Genomic DNA, 24123 nt, shown 5'->3' with positions numbered 1-24123 from the left:
TGGGCAAAGCATACTGCGTGTGCGCAAGGCAAGATTGCCTTGCGCAGGCGTGTTCTACGGAGGACAGCGAATCAACTTCAAGCCAATATTGCAGCCAGCGTGCAGCTAGCGGGAAAGGAAGGGGTGAATAAAACACCCGAAAACACCGCCCATCAAATCGAAAAAAGGTCCCGCCAAATTCAGGTGACAGGTTTCCTTTAACAGATGTCCAGATGGCAGTCACTGACACACTCTACAAAAAGGGTAAGCCACAAAAGGTAATTGCTAAAGAAGCTGGGCTGTTCAGAGTGCTGTATCCAAGCATATTAATGGAAGGTGAGTGGAAGGAAAAAGTGTGGTAGAAAAAGGTGCACAAGCAACCTGGAACCGCAGCCTTAAAAGGATTGTTAAGAAAAAGCCATTCAAAAATTTGGGGGAGTGGACTGCTGTTGGAGTCATTGTTTCAAGAGCCCCCACACACAGATGTATCAAGGACATGGGCTACAAGTGTTGCATTCCTTGTGTCAAGCCACTCATGACCAATAGACAACACGAGAAGTGTCTTAACTGGGCCAAGGAGAAAAAGAACTGGACTGTTACTCAGTATGCCAAGGTTTTTTGTTTTTTTTTAAATTAAAGTAAATTTTGCATTTCATTTAGAAATCAAGGTCCCAAAGTCTACAGGAAGAGTGGAGAGGCACGCAAACCAAGCAGATTGAAGTCTAGTGTGAAGTTTCCACAAACAGTGATGACTTGGGGAGCCATGGCATTTGCTGGTGTAGGTCCACTGTATTTTATCAACACCAAAGTCAGCTCAGTCATCTACCAGGAAATTTTAGAGCACTTGATGGGACCCTCTGCTGACAAGCTTTTTGGAGATGGAAATTTCATTCTCCTGCAGAACTTGGCACCTGTCCACACTACCAAAAGTTACCTATACCTGGTTTAAAAACAACAGTATCACTTTGCTTGATTGGCCAGCAAACTCGCCTGACCTTAACCCCATAGAGAATCTATGGAATATTGTCAAGAGGAAGATGAGAGACACCAGACCCAACAATGCAAACGAGCTGAAAGCTGCTATCAAAGCAGCCTGGACTTCAATAACACCTCAGCAGTGCCACAGACTGATTGCCTCTATGCCACGGGACATTGATGCAGTAATTGATGCAAAAGGAGCCCCGACCAAGTATTGAGTTTATTTACTGAACATACAGTTAGGTCCATATATATATTTGGACAGAGACAACATTTTTCGAATTTTGGTTATAGGCATTACCACAATGAATTTTAAACAAAACAATTCAGATGCAGTTGAAGTTCAGACTTTCAGCTTTCATTTGAGGGTATCCACATTAAAATTGGATGAAAGGTTTAGGAGTTTCAGCTCCTTAACATGTGCCACCCTGTTTTTAAAGGGACCAAAAGTAATTGGACAATTGACTCCAAGGCTATTTCATGGACAGGTGTGGGCAATCCCTTCATTATGTCATTCTCAATTAAGAAGAATAAAGGCCTGGAGTTTATCTGAGTTGTGGTGCTTGCATTTGGAAGGTTTTGCTGTAAAGTAAACATGCGGTCAAAGGAGCTCTCCATGCAGGTGAAACAAGCCATCCTTAAGCTACGAAAACAGAAAAAAACATCCGAGAAATTGCTACAATGTTAGGAGTGGCAAAATCTACAGTTTGGTACATCCTGAGAAAGAAAGAAAGCACTGGTGAACTCATCAATGCAAAAAGACCTGGGCGCCCACGGAAGACAACAGTGGTGGATGATCGCAGAATAATCTCCATGGTAAAGAGAAATCCCTTCACAACAGCCAACCAAGTGAACAACACTCTCCAGGAGGTAGGCGCATCAATATCCAAATCTACCATAAAGATAAGACTGCATGAAAGTGAATACAGAGGGTTCACTGCACAGTGCAAGCCAATCATAAGCATCAAGAATAAAAAGGCTAGACTGGACTTTGCAAAAAATCATCTACAAAAAACCAGCACAGTTCTGGAAGAACATTCTATGGACAGATGAAACCAAGATTAATCTCTACCCAGAATGATGGAAAGGGAAAAGTATGGCGAAGGCGTGATACAGTTCATGATCCAAAGCATACCACATCATCTGTAAAACACGGCGGAGGCAGTGTGATGGCTTGGGCATGCATGGCTGCCAGTGGCACTGGGTCACTAGTGTTTATTGATGATGCGACACAGGACAGAAGCAGCCGAATGAATTCTGAGGTATTCAGAGCCATGAACAGTAAAAAAGTTATGTTTCAGCTCACCCCCATCAGCAAATCCATGAGAGTCCACAGGAACATCCAAGCAAGGAAAACGCCACCGCCCAACGTCCTCTGCTGAGTAAGTAAGAAAAAAAAAATCCAGCTCCGGAGTAAAAGTCATCAATTTTATTTCCACATATTTAAAATTCGGAAAAAGCTGCTTGCAAGTAACTGCACAACTATTTCAGAAAAGAAGCCATAAGTTAGCTGAACGCCTTTCGAGCACGCATGGTGCTCTTTGTCCACAGCAAGAGCTGTGGACAAAGAGCACCATGCGTGCTCGAAACGCGTTCAGCTAACTTATGGCTTCTTTTCTGAAATAGTTGTGCAGTTACTTGCAAGCAGCTTTTTCCGAATTTTAAATATGTGGAAATAAAATTGATGACTTTTGCTCCGGAGCTGGTTTTTTTTTTCTTACTTATTCAGAGCCATACTGTGTGCTCAGATCCAGCCAAATGCAGCCAAACTGATTGGTCGTCGTTTCATACTACAGATGGACAATGACCCAAAACATAAAGCCAAAGCAACCCAGGAGTTTATTAAAGCAAAGAAGTGGAATATTCTTGAATGGCCAAGTCAGTCACCTGATCTCAACCCAATTGAGCATGCATTTCACTTGTTAAAGACTAAACTTCAGACAGAAAGGCCCACAAACAAACAGCAACTGAAAATCACTGCAGTGAAGGCCTGGCAGAGCATCAAAAAGGAGGAAACACAGTGTCTGGTGATGTCCATGAGTTCAAGACTTCAGGCAGTCATTGCCAACAAAGGGTTTTCAACCAAGTACTAAAAATGAAGATTTTATTTAAAATTATTGAATCTGTCCAATTACTTTTGGTCCCTTTAAAAACAGGGTGGCACAAGTTAAAGAGCTAAGACTCCTAAACCCTTAATCCAATTTTAATGTGGATACCCTCAAATGAAAGCTGAAAGTCTGAACTTCAACTGCATCTGAATTGTTTTGTTTTAAAATTCATTGTGGTAATGTCTATAACCAAAATTAGAAAAATGTCTCTGTCCAAATATATATGGACCTAACTGTACATTTGAGTAGGCCAACATTTCGGATTTTAAAATCATTTTTCAAGCTGGTGTTATAAAAAATTATTCTAATTTACTGCGATAATGACTTTTGGGTTTTCATTGGCTATAAGCCATAATTATCAACATTATCAGAAATAAACACTTGAAATAGATCTCTCTGTTTGTAATGACTTTATATAATGAGTTTCACTTTTTGTATTTAAGAACTGAAATAAATTAATTTTTTGATGATATTCTAATTTTGTGAGAAGCACCCATAGTCTATTTCTCATGGCTTACTGAAAATAGACGCCTGGGTAAGATAAAATGCTGTGTCATCACAATGGTGTTTCACTCCATATCGTCTTGGATAGAGGCATCCAGTTTACTTCTCGCTTCTAGAGGTTCACCTGCAAATGCTTAATGTCTCTTTAGATTTCTCTTTGGCCTACCACCCTCAATCTAATAGGTAGAGCGGATCAATCAGATCCCGACCAACTTCCTGCGGCATTTCGTCAATGCCCACCACAGTGACTGGTCCGAACTGCTACCCATGGGCTAAATTCTCATACAACAATCACGAGTGAATCTTCTGCTAACTCTCCGTTTTTGTAGTATACGGTGAAGACCCCTATATCTTGTTCCTTGTTCCTTGTTTCCACTACCTACGATACTCCTGCTGCTGAATTTCTCGTCAAGGGATTTTCTAGGATCCGGGAGGACACAAAGTCCACATTATCTAGGTCCTCAGAACGTATGAAAAGACTTGTAGACAGGAGACATCTGGATCTGCCTTTGTTACATCCTGGGGACAAGGTCTGGCTGTCATCTTAGTATGTCTGTCTCAAGATAACCTCCTATAAACTGGGTCCTTGCTTAATCTGTGCATTTGAGGTTCTGAGACAGATTAATCCTGTGGCGTAGAAGCTCAAACTTCCAGGCTCTTTACGTATTTCTTTTCATGTGTCTCTCTTCAAACCTGTTGTCCTGACTTTTTTTTTTTTTTTTTTAATGATCCTGCTACTACTCCTGCTTCGGTCTGCACTGAGGACGTTATTGAGGTAGAGAACAGTCTGGCAACTAAGAGAGTAAGAGGAAAAACCTTTTTTCTTGTGGATTGGAAGGGGTTTGGTCCTGAGAAGAAGTCCTGGGAGAACATGCAAGCCCTCTGGAGAGACTTCTTGCAGGCTTGAAATAGAGGGGGGGCGTAAAGTGGGATAGGGTACTATAACACCAGTGTCTCTGCACCACCTTCCTCAGCAGAGACACCGACTCTTTCAGCGCTGCAGTCCTGCACCTCCTCCTCCTGTCCCTGCTATGGCATTGGCAACTCTGCCTCCCTCCCCCAGCAGAGACGCCGACATACTCACCACCACGGCCCAGCAATTTGACCTTATCATCCTGCGGCTGCCCGGGGTCTGCGCACGGCTCACAGATCCCCGGGCACTGTGTTTAGGGCGTTCACGCTGTACTTTCATTTTAAAAGGACAATGTGCTGGGGTCCTAAAGTGTCCCCAGCCAATGGCTGGATAACACTTATTATTTAAATCACCTCCTCCAGGTGGGAGGTGCCTGTGCAAAGCTGTAAGTTTGTTCTTAACACTCTTGTTAGTTCTCGTCCCAGTGCTCGTATTCCTGTATACTTGCCTATAAACCCTCCAGGCTTTCCTCATATCACAGCACAGTGGTTCCACTACCCAGTCTGCTACAATCTGAATGGCTTAAGAAAAACAAAATTAAGACTTTGGAGTGGCCTACTCAAAGTCCTGACCTTAATCCGATTGAGATGCTGTGACATGACCGTAAAAAGGCGGTTCATGCTTGGAAACTCTCCAATGTGGCTGAATTACAACAATTCTGAAAAAAATGTGTGGGGCAAAATTCTTCCAGAGCGTTGTAAATCAGTTTTTCACACGGGCCCTGTAGGTTTGGATTTCTTTTTCCTTTAACAATAAGGCTATGTGCACATGTCGCGGATTTTGATGCGTTTCCGCAGCGTTTTTCGACTCGCAGAATTGCATCAAATCCACAGTGTAGTGCACAAGCAATGTTAGTCAATGGGAAATTGACAATTGGTGTGCACATGCTGCAGAAAAAAAGTGTGGATTTACAGCGTTTTTTTTTCCGCACCATGTCGATTCTTTTTGCAGATCTGCAGCGTTTCTGCACCTATTGACTTCCATTGATTCAGTCAAATCCGCAGCAAAACCGCAGGTTTAAAAAGATCTGCGGTTTTGCTGCAGAGTTGGGTGCATGAAACGGTGCAGATCGGGAGGAGCAAGAGTGTGTGGGTGGAGAAGATGTGCGTGTCTGTGTCCGGTTGTGTGTGTGTGTGGGTGTCTGTGTTTATCTGTGTGTGTGGGGGGGTCTGCGGGTCTGTATGTGTGCAGGCATTGTCCAATGGGACTACTTGTTCCATCCTGCTATGCCTGCTACAGTGACAGCTAGCCAATGATGGGAGCAGTAGTCCCATCATCTCACTACTGTGTTCAAGTGTAAAAAAAAAAAAAAAAAAAACAAACACATCCACACAGACAGTACATACATATACACATAGAGTACATACTCACCATACAGTTAATCCCTGACTCCCTCGATCACCTGTAAAAAAAAAAAATAAGAAACCAACATTATACTCCCTGTTCCGACGTAATCCATTTAATAACGAATGTCCCACGACGATCTCCCGTGGAGAGCAGTCACATCGGCTGATGTGACTGCTCTCCAGGGACTCCGGTGATACAATAATGGCGTATCCTCCCGCACTGTATCAGTCCGCCATCAGAGGTCGCTGTCACTTGCGGCACTGCTGCGTGGGAAAATTCTCATGCAGCAGTGCTGTAAAGTGAGAGCCTCAACTCCATTGAACCCTCAGTGATAACACTACAGGAGCCATTATCTCTTGTCAGTGTGTCATTGGGAGGCCCTGTAGAGTGGTCACATCTCCTGATGTGACAGCTCTATAGGGGAGATCGTCGTGGACCACTCGTTATTAAATGGACTACATCGGACCAGGGAGTATTTGTGTTGCTTTATTATTATTTTTTTTTTGCAGGAGATTGAGAGCGTTGCTTGGATTAGCTATATTCATAGCCTAGGAAGGGGCCATGGATATTGCCCCCCCCTGCCCCAGCTGCAAACACCCGCTCTCAGCCGTCCCAGCAATGGCGCATCTGTAAGATGCGCCAATTCTGGCACTTAGCCTCTCTCTTCCCACTGCCCTGTAGCGGTGGCATATGTGGTAATAGGGGGTTAATGTCACCTTTGTATTGTAAGTTAACACCAAGCCGGCTTAGTAATGGAGAGGTGTCCATAAGACACCTCCATTACTAATCCTATATATGTTAAAGGGTTAAATAAACACACAGCCAGAATAAAGTATGAAATAAAACACTACTCATTTTTCCCTTCTTTATTGTGTTGCCAATCCATGCGACGCCCTCGATCTCCTGCAAAAATAAAAAATAGACACAAATACTCCCTGGTCCGATGTAGTCTATTTAATAACGACTGTCCAATGACGATCTCCCCTATAGAGCAGTCACATCAGGAGATGTGACTGCTCTATAGGCCTCCAGTGACACACTGACAGGAGACAATGGCTCCTACAGTGTTATCTTTACAGCACTGCTGCGGGAGAATTTTCACATGCAGCGGTGCTGTAAGTGACAGTATAAACTCTGCCAAACTCAGGGCGGCGGAGGGATACAGTGCGGAGGATTACCTCCTGTCATTGTATCACCGGAGCCCCTGGAGAGCAGTCACAGCATGTGACAGCTCTCCACGGGAGATCGTCGTGGGACACTCGTTATTAAATGGATTACATCGGACCAGGGAGTGTACTGTTGGTTTATTTTGTTTTATTTTTATTTTTTTACAAGTGATCCAGGGAGTCGGGGATTAGCTGTATGGTGAGTATATACTGTATGTTGTATGTACTGTATGTGTTGTTTTTTTTTTACACAGTAGCCAGATGATGGGACTACTACTGTCTCATCATTGCCTAGCTATCACTGTAGCAGGCATAGCCGGATGGGACTAGTAGTCCCATCGGATGATGCCTGCCTACACAAGACCCGCACACACACACACAGCCCCGCAGACCCCCGCACACAGACACACACACATACACACAAACACCAGCACACACACGCACATCTTCTCCGCCCACACACAGTCTCCGCCCACACACTCTTGCTTCTCCCAATCTGCAGTGTTTCTCACACCCAACTTTGTAGCAAAAGCGCAGATCTTTTTAAACCTGCGGTTTTGCTGTGGGTTTGACTACATCAATGGAAGTCAATGGGTGCAGAAACGCTGCAGATCCGCAAAAAGAATTGACATGCTGCGGAAAATAAAACTCAGCAAATCCACGTTTTTTTTTCCGCAGCATGTGCACACAAATTCTAGATTTCCCATTGACGAACATTGCTTGTGCACTACACTGCGGATTTGATGCAATGCTCTTCCAAAAACGCTGAGGAAATGCATCAAAATCCACAACCTGTGCACATAGCCTTAAGACCTTCATTTAAATACTGCATTTTGTGTTATCTTTGTCTAATATTTAAATTTGTTTGGTGATCTGAAACATTTAAGTGTGACAAGCATGCAAAAGAATAGGAAATCAGGAAGGGGGCAAATACTTTTTCACACAACTGTATTTAAATGGTAATTAATTATATTGCACAAACACTTTGGCCAAAATATCCCTTTGAATAAAATAATACAATAAATAAGTAGACCAAACTCTATAATAATGAAGGATATACAATGCAATATTCTATAAAGTGAAAACCTATTCAATATAAGTAATCATAAATAACAGGACTGGCCACAAATCTAATCCGGTTGAAAGAGGGTATTTATTATTTATTTATTTATTTCTGTCTCTAGGTAAGAATACTCCTGTCACTCATCTAAGTTCAACACATTTTCAGAAGTCCAGTGATCCCTTTCAGCCATTTGGGACAGAACCAGGAGATCCTTTTCAAAGCAGAAAGGCTTTTACGGACCCATTCAGTGGGAAAGACCCTTTTGCCACCTCACAACCAGGGAAGCATTCTAAGGGAACATCTGCCGGGTTTGCAAACTTTGGCTCTGTAAGTTGAATCTCCCCTCCCCTCGTATAAAGAAGCCTTGGTTCCCATTAATTAATCTGTAGCCCAGTATAATGCTGCTCATCGCTCTTTTGTATTGGGAAAGATGCAACTGTAAAGAGCTAAACCAATAATCCTTACACGGCTTGCTCTGTATTATCAACCTGTTGTCAAACCAATTTTATTTATACCTAATGTATTTGTGTTGATGTGTTCTGTTTTATTGAGATTACGGGTGGTCTGGAAAAAGAATACATTTTATGTAAAGTCCCTGGATCAACAAGTGTTATGTTTACATTATTGTTTTTAGTGTGTTTTTCATCATTGGGTCTAATATAGATTAGGCTTATCTTAAAAAAAAAAATAAAAAAAAAAAAAGCAATTCAGGCTAGTACTTATTTGGACTCGATTTTTATCCTCACTTATTGAGCATTGGTCCTATGTAGGACTCGTACAAAGTCTGTGGATCATTGCTTTAGCTGTGTACTGTATACATTATCTAAGAGAGTGTATGTATATCTCCCTACACACTGGGTATGTAATGTCTGGCTAATTGTACAGCTATCTACACAGCGCATGACAGTGGAAATTCGACAGCAGGGTCACATTTTAATGCTCTAGTGCTCTGGTAACTATATTCTTAAAGGGAACCTGTCACCAGTTTTGTGAAATAGCAGCTAAAAATATCAACTTATTCAACGTCTGCTATGCATTCCCTAAATCCTTATAGAACCCCCTGACTCCCCTTGTATACTCCCGAAAACCTTTTTTAATTTCTCCTGCACTGTAAGGTAATCTTCTCAGTCCAGTACGATGGGCGTGGTTTCGAGCCTCTGCATTCCTTCTCCAGGCGTCTGCTCGCCATCCTCCTGACATGGATAACGATCCACATTGCCATGCAACATACTGCGCCTGCCAAACTGCGGGCAAAGCCAAAAAACAGAACTGCGCATTCGCTGGCAAATGTAGTTCCGGTACATGAGCCAGAAGTGTGTGTGCCAGCGCATGGCACTTCTGTTTTTCGGCTTTGTCTGCAGTTGGGCAAAGCATACTGCGCAGGTGCGAAACGCAATATTTCTGAACAGGCGTGAGATGCCGCACAGCGATGTGAATGAAATAAGCGGCGTCATCCGCGAAGCAGGACGGCGAGCAACAGTCGATGGAAGGGATAGAGAGGCCTGAAACCACGCCCATCAGAACAGACTGAGAAGATTACCATACAGCGTGGGAGAAATTGAAAAGGTTTTTCAGCGTTATACTGAGGAAGTTGGAGTTATACATGGATTTAGGGAATGCATCGCAGACGCTGAATAAGGTGATCTTTTTTAGCTGCTATGTCACAAAACTGGTGACAGGTTCTCGTTAAAACTTGCTTGAACATGTACTTTATACCTCTGTCCTTTTTATTTTTCCTTTTTTTTTGCCTGCAAGAGCTTGTGTATGGGTATACAGTATATTGCATGTGAGAGTGTGTGTGTGTGTGTGTGTATACGGATATAGATACGAATGTGCTATGCAAAGCAGATCTCACCCATCTGCATGTTTAGTGAACAAACTTGAATTGTTTATTAAATTTACTCCAGTAAAAAACAAAGCATTAAATTTGCCGTATGTTAAATATCCTTTGACATAGGCCATTTCAAAACTCTGTTTTCAGAATGTCATATACACACACATATACAGTAGCATGCAAAAGTACTCACCCCCTTGGCATTTTTTGAACATTTTCTTTTTATTGTGAAGCACACAACAAATGGGACACAATAACTGAAAATTTCAGTGTGCATAACTATTCACCCCCTAAAGTCAGTTCTTTGTAGAGCCTGCTTTTGCGGTAATTACAGCTGCAAGTCGCTTTGGATAAGTCTCTGAGCTTTCCACATCTTGCCACTGGGATTTTTGCCAATTCCTCAAGGAAAAACTATTCCAGCTCCTTTGAGTTAGATGATTTCCTCTGCTGAACAGCTATCTTCAAGTCTGTCCACAGATTCTCAATTGGATTAAGGTCTGGGCTTTGGCTTTTCCACTCCAAAACATTTACACCTTTCCCCTTAAAGGGAACCTGTCACCTGAATTTGGCGGGACCAGTTTTGGGTCATATGGGCGGGGTTTTCGGGTGTTTGATTCACCCTTTCCTTACCCGCTGGCTGCATGCTGGCCGCAATATTGCCTTGAGCTGGCGTGTACTCCGGAGGACAGAGAATGAACTTCAATCCAATATTGCGTCCAGCATGCAGCCAGCGGGTAAGGAAAGGGTGAATCAAACACCCGAAAACCCCGCCCATATGACCCAAAACTGGTCCCGCCAAATTCAGGTGACAGGTTCCCTTTAAACCACTTGAGTGTTGATTTAGCAGTATGCTTTGGGTCACTGTCTTGTTGCAAGGTGAACCTCCTTCCCAGTCTCAAATCACTGACAGACTGAAACAGGTTTTGCTCAAGAATATACCTGTTTTTCGTAACATCCATCTTTCCATCAATTCAAACCATTTTTTCTGTGCTTGCTGCCGAAAATCAACCCCACAGCACAATGCTGCCATTAGCATGTTTCACTGTGGGTATGGTGTTCTTGGAATGATAAGCTGTGTTCGTTTGGAGCCAGACATTGCGTTTACTTTGGTGTCCCAAAAATTCATCTGACCACAACGTCTTCCTTCATACATTTAGGGAGTCTCCCAGATTTCTTTTGGAAAACTCAAATAAGCCTTACAAATGTTGTGTGTAGGTAAATGCCTTTTTCTTCCCACTCTTCCATAAAGGCCACCTCCATGAAGTGTACGGATTATTTGTGATCATTTGAACAGATACTCCAGTCTCTGCTTGGAAACTCTGCAGCTCCTTCAGGGTTACCTTAGGTCTCTGTGCTGCCACTCTGATTAATGCTTTCCTTGCCCAGGCTGAAAGTTTGGGTGGGCAGTTCTCTCTTGGCAGATTTGTTGTGGTCCCATGTTCTTTCCATTTGATGATAATGGATTTGATGGTGCTCCGGGGGAACATTAGAGATTGGGATATTTTTTTATAACCCAACCCTGACTTGTACTTCTCAACAACTTTGTCCCTGACTTGTTTGGAGATCTCCTTTTTCTTCATGGTGTTATTTGGTTAGTGGTGCCTCTTGCTTAATGGTGTTGCAACCAGTGTGGTCTTTCAGTAAAGGTGTGTATATACTGACAGACCATGTGACACTTGGATTCCATACAGGTGGACTTCCTTTCACTAAGCATGTGACTTATGAAGGTAATTGCTTCCACTAGAACTTTTTAGGGGCTTCATAGCAAAAGGGGTGAATACATATGCACATGCCAATTTTTAGTTATTTGATCCCATAAAGTTAGTTTATGCCTATATTTTTCTCACTTCATTAACTTATACTATTTAGTGTTGATGTATCACACACAAATAGGATTACAAAAATATTGAAACACAGGTTGTAATGTAGCAAAATAGGTAAAAACAAGCCAAGGGTTTGAATAGATTTGCATACCACTATATACATATTCATACACACACACACACACACACACACACACACACACACACACACGCACACACACACGCTTTAATGAGTATAGTGAGTGTATATCATATGTATCATATTTACTATCATATGTATAGTAAAATACAGCAGTCTTTAGACTTGAATGACTGGCGCTGTGAGATTGAGCAGCGCTCGTGCATTTATAATGCTTCTTTAATTTCTTTATAAATCTCTAGCCATAGATTATGTTTTTCATTTCTATCTGATGTCTGCTTGCCTGTAAGTAATATTGGATAATCTTACACTGGTCAGGTCCCATTTATACTGGAATAAAGAATTTTTAGTCCATAAGCGTAAATATGATTATTTTGTTTGGAAAATGGAGTTCATATGACTCAGAATGTTTTAGTTCAATGTACTTGTCTGTTCCTGTTCTAGCAATGCATTTACCCTTTTAATAATATGTATTAAGAAAAGCCATGCCAATCCTGGTGGGAAACTCCGCAATAATTATACTTCTAGACTGGGCAGGGGTTAAGAAGTGAATGGGGGGTCCAGACCACTATTTACTAGATGCTAAATCATACTATTTCTTTTCTGGGTTGCAGTTTTAACCACCTTGCAATTTGCATCTTTTGCTGCTCAGACTCACTGTTTCTTGCATGTCTGCTTTGCTATGTTGTATTTATGTATACAATAAGAATTTGTGTGTTTTTTTTTCAATAAATGGATAAAGTCTTCAGCATTCCCCTCCCTTTGTGTATTCCTCTGTGGGTCGCTTAATGTTTCTACTGTTACGTGTAGCCTAAGAGAGACTCCAGATAGAAAACTGTTTAATATAAATTTAATTGGTTGAAAAGGAAGAGTAAAACCAAAGTCTCGATATTTAGATATGGCAAAAGTAAGGTAGTACATATTACAACATGAGTGATGAAAATGTGACTCATTTTCCATCTTACTAAATGCTGTGATGTGTTTGGATTAAGACTTACTTGACTGGTCACTATGACAGACCTCTTTAACTAAGAACTTGTTTGTAATACCGTATATACTTGAGTCTAAGCCGATCCGAGTATAAGCCGAGACCCCTAGTTTTGCCACAAAAAACTGGGAAAACTTAATGACTCGAGTATAAGCCTAGGGTGGAAAATGCAGCAGCTACAGGTAAATGTCAAAAATAAAAATAGGTTCCAATAAAAGTAAAATTAATTGAGACATCAGTAGGTTAAGTGTTTTTGAATATCCATATTGAATCAGGAGCCCCATATAATGCTCCATACAGTTCATGATGGGCCCCATATAATACTCCATACAAAATACGCCCCATATAATGCTCCATACAGTTTATGATGTGCCCCATAAGATGCTCTATATTAAAATATGCCCCATATAATCCTGCATAAAGGTTAATAATGGCCCCATAAGATGCTTCATAGAGACATTTTCCCCCATACAGTGCTGCACAAATGCTGATTATGGCCTCATAAGATGCTCAATAGAGATATTTGCCCCATATAATGCTGCACATGGCCCCATAAAATGCTCCATAGAAATATTTCCCCCATAAGATGCTCCATAGAGATATTTGCCCCCATATAATGCTGCACATGGCCCCATAAGATGCTCTATAGAAATATTTGCCCCATATAATGCTGCACATGGCCCCATAAGATGCTCCATAGATATTTGCCCCCATATAATGCTGTACATGGCCCCATAAGATGCTCTATAGAAATATTTGGCCCATATAACACTGCAAAAAAAAAAAGTCACATACTCACCTCTCGTCCCTCAGGCCCCCGGCACTTGCTATAGTCACCTGTCCTCCGTTCCACCGCTGAGCGCCGCTGTGTCTTCTGCGTCCTCTGCACTGACTGTTCAGGCAGAGGGCGGGGCGCACACTAATCTTGTCATCGCACCCTCTGACCTGAGCCTCACTGCAGAGGACGCGGAAGACGGAGCGGCGCCAACGGTGGAACGCGGGACAGGTAAATATGCCCCCATCATACTCACCTGCTCTTGGCGCTTTCTCTGCAGGTCCCTGGTTCTTCGGGCGCTGACAAGCTTCTTCCTGTATTGAGCGGTCACATGGTACCGCTCATTACAGTAATGAATATGCAGCTCCACCCCTATGGGAGTGGAGTCGGGTCCATATTCATTACTGTAATGAGCGGTACCATGTGACCGCTCAATACAGGAAGAAGCTGTCAGCGCCCGAAGAACCCCAGGGACCTGCAGAGAAAGCGCCAAGAGCAGGTGAGTATGATTAGATAGCTGCCGCTCCACCTCCCCTGCCGACTCCTGAAATGGGCTGAAATTCTCGGCTTATACTCGAGTATATACAGTACTTTGGTTATATTGATGGGAACAATTAGACTTGTGAAACATGCTCTAAAAGTCCCAAATGGGGATGAAAAGAAATAGGTTCCGGATCATGTGGTATTTCACATTAAACCCCTCCTGAAGCTCTAAATAAGTGGTCCACTGAACCAGAATTCCTTTTTTTCAGCTCCCTGGTTGGTATTTTAGAAAGAGGTTGTTTAAACAATAATTGCACTTTCACATATTTTTCACACGATATAGAGACCTGTCAGAAACTGTAAGTAGAAGATTTAAGCATGTATGGCCAATTTAAGGCCAAATGCTCTTAGTATCCTCTGCGGTGTAGCACAATTCAGCCAGCAGACATCTTAACGTTGACCCTACTTTTCTTTCAAATGATGGCATGTGGAATCAAATGCACACTGATGTGAAGAGCTGAACAGTCCTGATAATAATCTATATTTACATAGCACTATACAATTGCGTTAGTTATAAATTTGCCCCAAATGTACAACATAACGGGCAAATTTTCCATAGCACATGTGGTGTTTGCATCACTCCTGAAAGCCGAAAGACATGCAAGGTAAGAAATTGATTTGTTCTGACTTGATGTTTGGGCACGTCATGCTTTTGTTTCTTGTTCATTAAAACAGTACAAAGATTTCACAACTGAGAAGACAGTACAGTAATTATCACTCTTTAAAGTGGTTTTCTTGCAGTCATTTATTTTTATTATTTTTATTGGCTGCAGATAGGTGAAAATAATAAACTCTGCTGTTATTTCACCTACCCAGGTCCAGCAACGTCTCTTCTAGTGCTCAAGTCTTTATTAACAGACTGCAGCGGTGACATCACAGCTCCTGCACTACAGCCAATCACTGAGCTCAGTGGTGATGCTGATATAGAGATGGCACAAGCCGCTGAAACCACTGGGTGGCAGCATCATTGATCTACATTCTAGTCATTAATTAAGACATCACTGCAGCATTTAAAAAATGGCCAGAGGTCTGTTAGAGCGGTACCATTGGAGCAAAGAAAGGGGAAAAACAACTGAGTTTATTATTTTTGCCCATCTTAAGCTGATAGGAATAAATATGTTTTTACTTCTAGGAAACTGCTTTAATATTAAAGCATTGAAATGATCTTTGGTTGAAAGTAAGCAGTTAAGTCTCAGACATTCCAAAATATTCATTATCCTTTGCTCTGTGTATTTGCAGCTGCTTCCTTCAAGATCCCAGTTTCCTACCCTGAACCCAATTTCCTTTTCTTCCTCTGAAGACAATTGAAATTTTGTCTTCCTTTAGAAAGGAGAAAGGCAGGTGACAAGACAAATGCAAGCTACAAAACCTCAGATATTTGGATTTCATCACATTCCTTACTTGAGATGCTGTATTAGCAAATCGTATTACAGTACATGATAGGTATTGAATATAGCTATCAATCAGTGTCTGCTCACTTTGCCAGTACCGTTTAAAAAATTAAAATTGAAATAGTGAAAATGGGATTACCGGTTTATACATGAACTAGTTGTCCTGTCGAAGCGATAACAATTTTGAATGCAGGATTAGCCTACCATATTGGTGCACTTTAACGTGAAAGTCTCACCTATATTCTTTCTCCAGGATGTTGGAAAAGTAGATTTCTACTTTTCAATGTACTCTAGATAATGCAGTCAAAGAGAGTGTTAATTTTCATGACTTAAAAAACCTACTCAACTCCAGATTTTTTTTGCTTCTCTGCCCCTCCTCCTTGCCTATCTCGATCTACATTTCTCCTATATATAATGTACTTACTTCCTGCATTTCAAATCTTTGTTTTCTTTTCTTCAGACTCAATACTGAATTTTACTTTTCTTCCTTCTCTATGCTCTACTATCAGTCGCTGATGCATCAGCACAGCATCTCATGGGCAGCTAGAGCGAGTAACATGTCTAACTGCTGTGGTAACTGTGTGCTTATCCTCCCTTTTATATTCTCCTAAATAAACTAATAGATTATCAGTATATGGTGAGGAGTGAGAACTGTGATCCTTTGCATTATAACTGTGCGACACTAGCTGCGTAATACAGTGGTTACGGAAAGTATTCAGACCCCTTTAAAATTTTAAATCTTTGTTTCATTGTAGCCATTTGGTAAATTCAAAAAGTTCATTTTTTCACACTACCCTCTGCACCCCATCTTGAGTGAATAAAAGCAGGAATGTAGACATTTTTGCAAATTTAATAAAAAGAAAAACTGAAATATCACATGGTCATAATTCAGACCCTTTGCTCAAAACACTCATATTTAAGTCACATGCTGTCCATTTCCTTGAGATCCTCCTTGAGATGGTTCTACTCCATCATTGGAGTCCAGCTGTGTTTAATTAAACTGATAGGACTTGATTTTCAAGGCACAAACCTGTCTATAAAAGACCTCACAGTGCATGTCAGACCAAATGAGACTCATGAGGTCAAAGGAACTGGCCAAGGAGCTCAGAGACAGAATTGTGGCAAGGCAGATCTGGCCAAGGTTACAGCAGAATTTCTGCAGTACTCAAGGTTCCTAAGAGCACAGTGGCCTCCATAATCCTTAAATGGATTTTCCTAGACCTGGTCATCCAGCTAAACTGAGCAGTCATGGGAGAAGAGCAGTCATGGGAGAAGAACCTTGGTGAGAGAGGTAAAGAAGAACCCCAAGGTCACTGTGGCTGAGCTCCAGAGATGCAGTAGAGAGATGGGAGAAAGTTCACCAAAGTCAACTATCACTGCAGCCCTCCACCTGTCAGGCCTTTATGGTAGAGTGTCCCAACGGAAGCTTCTCCTCAGTGCAAGACATATGAAAGCCTGCAGAGAGTTTGCTAAAAAACGTATGAAGGACTCCGACTATGAGAAATAAGATTCTCTGGTCTGATGAGACAAAGGTAGATCTTTTTTGGTGATAATTCTAAGTGGTATGTGTGGAGAAAACCAGGCATTGCTCATCACCTGCCCAATACAATCTCCATAGTAAAACATGGTGGTGGCAGCATCATGCTATGGGGGACAGGACGACTGGTTGTCATTGAAGGAAACATGAATGCGGCCAAGTACAGAGAGATCCTGGATGAAAACCTCTTCCAGAGTGCTCTGGACCTCAGACTTGGCCGAAGGTTCACCTTCCAACAAGACAATGACCCTAAGCACACAGCTAACATAACAAAAGAGTGGCTTCAGAACAACTCTGTGACCATTCTTCACTGGCCCAGCCAGAGCCCTGACCTAAACCCAATTGAGCATCTCTGGAGAGACCTGAAAATGGCTGTCCTCCAACGTTCACCATCCAACCTGACGGAACTGGAGAGGATCTGCAAGAAAGAATGGCAGAGGATCCCCAAATCCAGGTGTGAAAAACTTGTTGCATCATTCCCAAGAAGACTCATGTCTGTACTAGCTCAAAAGGGTGCTTATACTCAATACTGAGCAAAGGGTCTGAATACTTATGACCATGTGATATTTCAGTTTTTTTGTTTAATAAATTTGTAAAAATTATTACATTTCTGGGTTATTTTTTTCAGTCAAGATGGGGTGCAGAGTATACATTAATGAGAAAAAAAATGAACTTTTTTGAATTAACCAAATGGCTGCAATGAAAATTTTAAAGGGGTATGAATACTTTCCGTACCCACTGTATTCATCATTAGCTGTGATATTTGTTTCTCTCCCTCCCTATGGAGAAAGTGTGTGGTACATACCATTCAATTTCATCATGCAAGCACTTCTTCCTGGTAACTGAAATGGTGACCCCCATAAAGAGATCATGAAGGCATGTAATTTCCCAGGGCAATCGCCATTTGGTTACATGACCTAAATGAAGAGAAGTATACTATGAATTTTCAGATAGAAAGGGACAACTACGTAAGGTAAAACTAGCTGAATTATGTATAACTGTTGTCCTTAAAATTACTCTAAGCACTGGTTACTAAAACCTAAAACAGAACTAAAATGTATGTGTTGTGAATAAGGGCATTACAAGATTTGAGATGAGCAGTTTAAAGGGTACTTTAAATTGAAAATTTGAAAATTCGCAGCTTCCCGAGTACTGCTTTACATCATTTCTTTCCTTCCGTTCTACACTAGGTGAATGTCAATTATAAAGACCGAAATGTCATATGATTACACGTGGATTGCCTTCACAATAAAGTACACAATTCTGTATCATTCTAAAGGAATGCCTCTAAAGTTTTCTCCATTAGGTCTAATATAATTTAGGGTGTTGTATGCTTTTGTCCGCTACCAATATTTTGGGGATTTTAAAAATAATCTGTCACCCATCTGTACTAAGCTGGGAACATGTTACAAATCAAATATCTACCTATTTGTGCAGTGTGCAGCATTTTCTCATTCTGGTGTCTTTTCTTTGCTGAAATATATTTAACCCCTCTGAAAAGTTTTTGGTCAAGACATTAACCCTTTCACAACATGCGCCGTACTAGTATAGCGCATGTCGTGTCTCCCCCTTTGATGCGGGTTCCGGCGCTGAGCCCACATCAAAGTCGCGACATGTCAGCTGTATTGTATAGCTGACATGTGTGTGCAATAGCGGCGGGTGAAATCGCGATTCACCCGCCGCTATTAACCTGTTAAATGCCGCTGTCAAACGCTGACAGCGGCATTTAACTACTGCTTCCGGACGCGCGGCCGGAAATGAGCGCATCGCCGACCCCCGTCACATGATCGGGGGTCGGCGATGTGTCAGGACAGTAACCATAGAGGTCCTTGAGACCTCTATGGTTACTGATGCCGGCCTGCTGTGAGCGCCCCCCTGTGGTCGGCGCTCATAGCAAGCCTGCATTTCAGCTACAAAGCAGCGATCTGATGATCGCTGCTATGTAGCTGAGCCGATCGAGTGGTGCCAGCTTCTAGCCTCCCATGGAGGCTATTGAAGCATGGCACAAGTTGAACAAAAATGTTTTTAAAAATGTGAAAAAAATAAAAATATAAAAGTTTAAATCGCCCCCCTTTCGCCCCATCCTAAATAAAACAATAAAAAATCAAACCTACACATATTTGGTATTGCCGCGTTCAGAATCGCCTGATCTATCAATAAAAAAAGCATTAACCTGATCGCTAAACAGCGTAGCGAGAAAAAAAATTTTAAACGCCAGAATTGTTTTTTCGATCGCCGCAACATTGCATTAAAATGCAATAACGGGCGAACAAAAGAACATATCTGCACAAAAGTGGTATCATTAAAAACATCAGCTTGGCATGCAAAAAATAAGCCCTCACCTGACCCCAGATCAGACTCTACGGGTATCGGAAAATGGCGCTTTTTTCTTTTTTTTTTTTTTTAGCAAAGTTATGAAATTTTTTCAACATTTAGATAAAAAATAACCTAGACATGTTTGGTGTCTATGAACTCGCAATTACCTGGAGAATCATAATATCAGGTCAGTTTTAGCGTTTAGAGAAGCTACAAAAAAAGCCAAACAAAAACCAAGTGTGGGATTGCACTTTTTTTTGCAATTTCACCACACTTGGAATTTTTTTCCCGTTTTCTAGTACAAGACATGGTAAAACCAATGGTGTCGTTCAAAAGTACAACTCGTCCCGCAAAAAATAAGCCCTCACGTGGCCATATTGACGGAAAAATAAAAGAATTATGGCTCTGGGAAGGAGGGGAGCGGAAAACGCAAAAGCGAAAAAGGGCCGCGGCGGGAAGGGGTTAATTCCAGTATAAGTTTAGGAAATGTGACGCATATAAGGGCAGTCATCACTCACACTTTTATTTTTGCTAGAATCTGCCACTGTACTGAATATCCAGGAATAGCCGTAACTGTAATTGCTTCCCTGTATTAAAATCCTTTCTGATGGGAAGGACACAAACACAAAAGGGCCTTTGTGCAAGAACAATATATGGGCCCTTTGCAGTCCAGTAGTTGTGTCTTTGACAGAACCTGCTTGGAGGTAGAACTAGGCCCTCTTACCTCTTGAGCCCCTGTGCAGCTGCATAGGTTGGACCAATGGTATGTCTGCCCATGGTTCTAGACCATTCTGTCAGTCATACCATGAAGTTTATAACCAAATAGTACTTGATGAAAGGGCCTGTTAGTTTTATTAGTTTTTATAATTTAACCGTGTGTAGGTTGCCCTTATGTTGTGTTTGTGTGGGTATCATCCTTTAAATTGCAGTATATCAAATTCTGTACATGAGACTGATATGGTGACAAATGGTCTCAATTTTAAGAGGATGGAGAATAGGCTTTCCGGCTGATTATTATTATTGTGTAAAATGCTCAGGAGTTGAAGGGCAGAATGGCTGATTTTTTATTTATTTATTTTTTTCATTTTCATATCCCACAGTTTGGGAACGAGGAGCAGCAACTAGCATGGGCCAAACGAGAAAGCCAACGGGCAGAGAAGGAGAGACTAGACCGATTAAAGCGCCAGGAACAAGAGGATCTGGAGTTAGCTATTGCTCTCAGCAAAGCAGAAATGCCCAGCTCTTGAGAACTACACCCTTCTGCACCCATACTTCCTGTGTAAATGTGACAGTAATGCCAACTATATGACAACTTTACTCTCAGAAAACAAAAAACAAGAGAGGGAGTTGAATGCTGAATCCACCATCTTTATCGACATCATTAATTTGTAAGCTAGCTATTCACTGGGAAGCAGTGACATCACTCATCCACCGTCTGTTAATGGAAATATTCCTCTGGAAATATCTCCACTTGGGAAACTGTTTATGCATCTCAATTTATGTCTGTTTATTTTATTTGTGATGTATGTGAAAGTATGTATTTGTTACATTTTTTTTTTGCTAAATTTTCCATTTAACATATTTCCTCCAACAGATCCATAATACCATACATGGAAGCTGAATATTATATTTTAGTGGTCCAATATTAATTTGGATTGCATTAGGAATCTTTAGGGCATAAGGGCAGCTATTTCAGGAGCACAGTGATAGTGGCAGCTTTTATGCCAAGAAATTGGAACAATGAGAATCAAAAGGAAAAGTATTGCATCGGTGCAGGGTTTAGAAGCGTAACATATTCTTTATTTTTCATGTAAGGTATAACTATAATATGTTGGCCCTATGGACGCTCTCATTACTCTATGTTCTGTATGTTATCTGGGTGCTTTGTTTCACTGTGGTTTTAGGATGTTAAAACATGACATAAATAATCTCTTGATCTGCAATAATCCATGTGTTTTCTTAGGATTCCACAATCCCATATAGCATCACTCCATGGAAATGGATGATATAGATGCAGACTTGTCTTTAAAAGCCATGGTACAAGGTATTGGCGTGACACTACCTTTTAAGAGTATTATTAAATTAATATTGTTTTTAATTCTTTAAAATGTTGCCTGTACATTTTAATACTGGCTTCTTCTCTGTGGGACCAAACAAAGTTTATTATGTTCTTGCCCTATAATAAATAAGGACATATTTAAGTTATAAGCCCAGGATTCCATTACAAGCATTGCCACCACTACTATCGGATGGGGTGTGTTGGTTTAACATGTAAGAAGTTGGTATCCAGCTGCTGAAAGCTGCCAGCCATTAAACTATCAAATGTGATCTGACAGACAACTTAAATGTTTTTCTAACTAACTTACTGTGCGAATTTGCTTTACACTGTCATCATTAGTATTGTGGGTACGCCAACCCTAAATACAGCAGGTAATAAATGTGTGCACAAAATGAAGCATGAAAACATGCTGTGTCCATGTGAGATACATACCGGTGATTCAGCTGTAACACGTCTGCTTCAATGTTTATTATTGCTCAAACCCAGAGTTGTTTTTGGGTGGTTTTGGTTGCTGGACTTTTAATATGTCTCTTCTTAGCTCTTATTTAAAAGCTGTGAAAAAATGATGCAGATTTTTAAGTGTTAACTGTTCAACGAACAGTTAACTGGTACCCTTATATGTACCCCTATATTCCTCTTGTGGTTTTATTGCTGTGGTCAAGAGATATTTGCTTAGAAGTTACATGCAAACCTCACACCTACAGATGACTGTGGGTATTTTCTTTTAATCTACAGTCCATCTTCTCTCTACTTTCAGGTAGAACGAGTTCTTGTTATGGGTAGTAAAACAGCCTTAATATGATATGCACATCCCTTCTGAATATGACCTTGTCTTGCATTTGAATCAAATGCAATAACAAAGCACTTATTTCATATATTCTAGATTTAATTCTACTAGCGCATGTTGACATATGGCTGGATTTATCAAGCTGTGCATATTGTGTGTATCAGTGAAGCGTAGAGACTCAGGCACTTTATTACGTGCACCTATTACAACATATCACTATATTAGGCTGACAAATGAAGAATATAAACTTAGCACTAATAGTTCAAGTAGAGATCTCCTATCAGCCTTCATAATTATGTCAAATGCACATGTACTTGATAGGCGACGCATTCAAGCAAACTCATGGGAACATGCAGAAAATGTATACTTGGGTAACTTCTTTGCAGGCAGTATAGTCATCTGTCAGCAGCCTTCTGCTACTTCAGCCCATGCGTTCCTCTTACCAAACTCTAGCTGTTTGTTTTTTTAGTTATTGACATTTGTAAGCCATGTGCAAGTCGTGCCTCTCTCTGGAAGTGCTACACAGGCTATTATGCATCTCTGCACATTTGTCTTTGGTTGAGAAATGCCCTTGCACGATGATCTATAGCATCACATGCCAAGTTTGTCAAATGCTCCCTCTCATCCTATCCACAGTACCCCCATTATACCAGAAAACTAGAAATCAAAATAGCTGTTAGGGCAAAGGAAGGGATAATATATGAAACATTAATCCGTTGTGTGTCTATTGTTTAATATAAGAGAAATGTTATTGTTTTAATATAATAAATGAAATATTACTTTTTGGAAATTGTCCCTCTGGTGGTCTGGTTTTTTTTAGTTGTTTGCTGTTTGACATTATTTTTCTTATCGATGCAGGTCAGGAAAAAAATGCCTCCTACATATTTCACAGCATGCTTATTAAATGTCACAGATACTTTGTGTCTACTTTTTTTGTTTGGGACACACACTAGAGTCTGAAAATACTGCACACAGCCTTACATATAATAATCGACATGTATCACAATCTATCTTGTGCAATAGGACTACTCAAACAGAGTGCTATTCTTATTTACATGGGCTAAATACTTGAACTACTATTAGGTGCTGAAGAAAATATTGTAAATTGACACGTTTGCCTTAAATGGGTTTTCCAAATCCACTTTATTCACTAGATCTTGGAATAATAATAATTTCCACAATTGGAAGGGTTTTTAAATAAAATGTTCCTGTGCTGAGCTAATCTTATAAATGTGCCCCTGCTGTGTACTGTGTAATGGCTGTGTCTGACTGTGCAGGAACATGGTCTGATCATACCACAGCTCCTGGGCAGGGGACGACGCAAAAATAGAGGATACTGACATTACAGAATAGGATCACAGCTGATTCTTTTTGTAAAACATTTCTCTGCTGGTTTTTAAACAATATTTTACTTCATAGAATCATTTGTGATCCCCCCTCTTTTCTGTATTTTCTTTTGCGTCCTCCCCTGCCCAGGAGCTGTGATATGATCAATCCATGTTCCTGCACGGTCAGACACGGCAATTACACAGTACACATCCAGTTGTTGAACTTTTTTATTCCAAGGTCTAGTTAGTAAAGTTAACTTTTGTTTGTGAGAAAACCATTTTAACCCCTTTGCCCCTCAATGTGGTTTGCGCATTAACCCCTTCATGACCCAGCCTATTTTGACCTTAATGACCTGGCCGTTTTTTGCAATTCTGACCAGTGTCCCTTTATGAGGTAATAACTCAGGAACGCTTCAATGGATCCTAACTGGTTTTTCGTGACATATTGGTCTCCATGTTAGTGGTAAATTTAGGTCGATAATTTTTGCGTTTATTTGTGGAAAAAATGGAAATTTGGCGAAAATTTTGAATTTTTATTCTGTTAA

The 24123-nt window shown here is 41.0% G+C and overlaps 1 protein-coding gene across 8 annotated transcripts in view; it reads left to right on the top strand.

The window, feature by feature from the left end:
• Positions 1 to 23040, top strand: part of EPS15L1 (epidermal growth factor receptor pathway substrate 15 like 1) — a 323253-nt gene extending 300213 nt beyond the window's left edge. For 7 of the 8 annotated variants that reach the window (XM_077252909.1, XM_077252893.1, XM_077252875.1 and 4 more), the window contains 2 exons: positions 8180 to 8385; positions 20505 to 23040. In XM_077252909.1, coding sequence (XP_077109024.1) covers positions 8180 to 8385; positions 20505 to 20651 — 353 coding nt within the window. In that variant the 3' untranslated portion in view covers positions 20652 to 23040. Of the gene's footprint in view, positions 1 to 8179; positions 10579 to 20504 lie in introns of those variants that run through there. The other variant, XM_077252919.1, reaches the window with a different exon arrangement.
• The last annotated feature ends 1083 nt before the right edge of the window (positions 23041 to 24123 follow it).

The sequence above is a fragment of the Ranitomeya variabilis genome, chromosome 1 (genome assembly GCF_051348905.1).
Source record: "Ranitomeya variabilis isolate aRanVar5 chromosome 1, aRanVar5.hap1, whole genome shotgun sequence".
In the NCBI taxonomy this organism is placed as follows: domain Eukaryota; kingdom Metazoa; phylum Chordata; class Amphibia; order Anura; family Dendrobatidae; genus Ranitomeya; species Ranitomeya variabilis.
The sequence above is the reverse complement of the archived record's forward strand: the minus strand, read 5'-3'. Positions and strand labels throughout refer to the sequence as shown.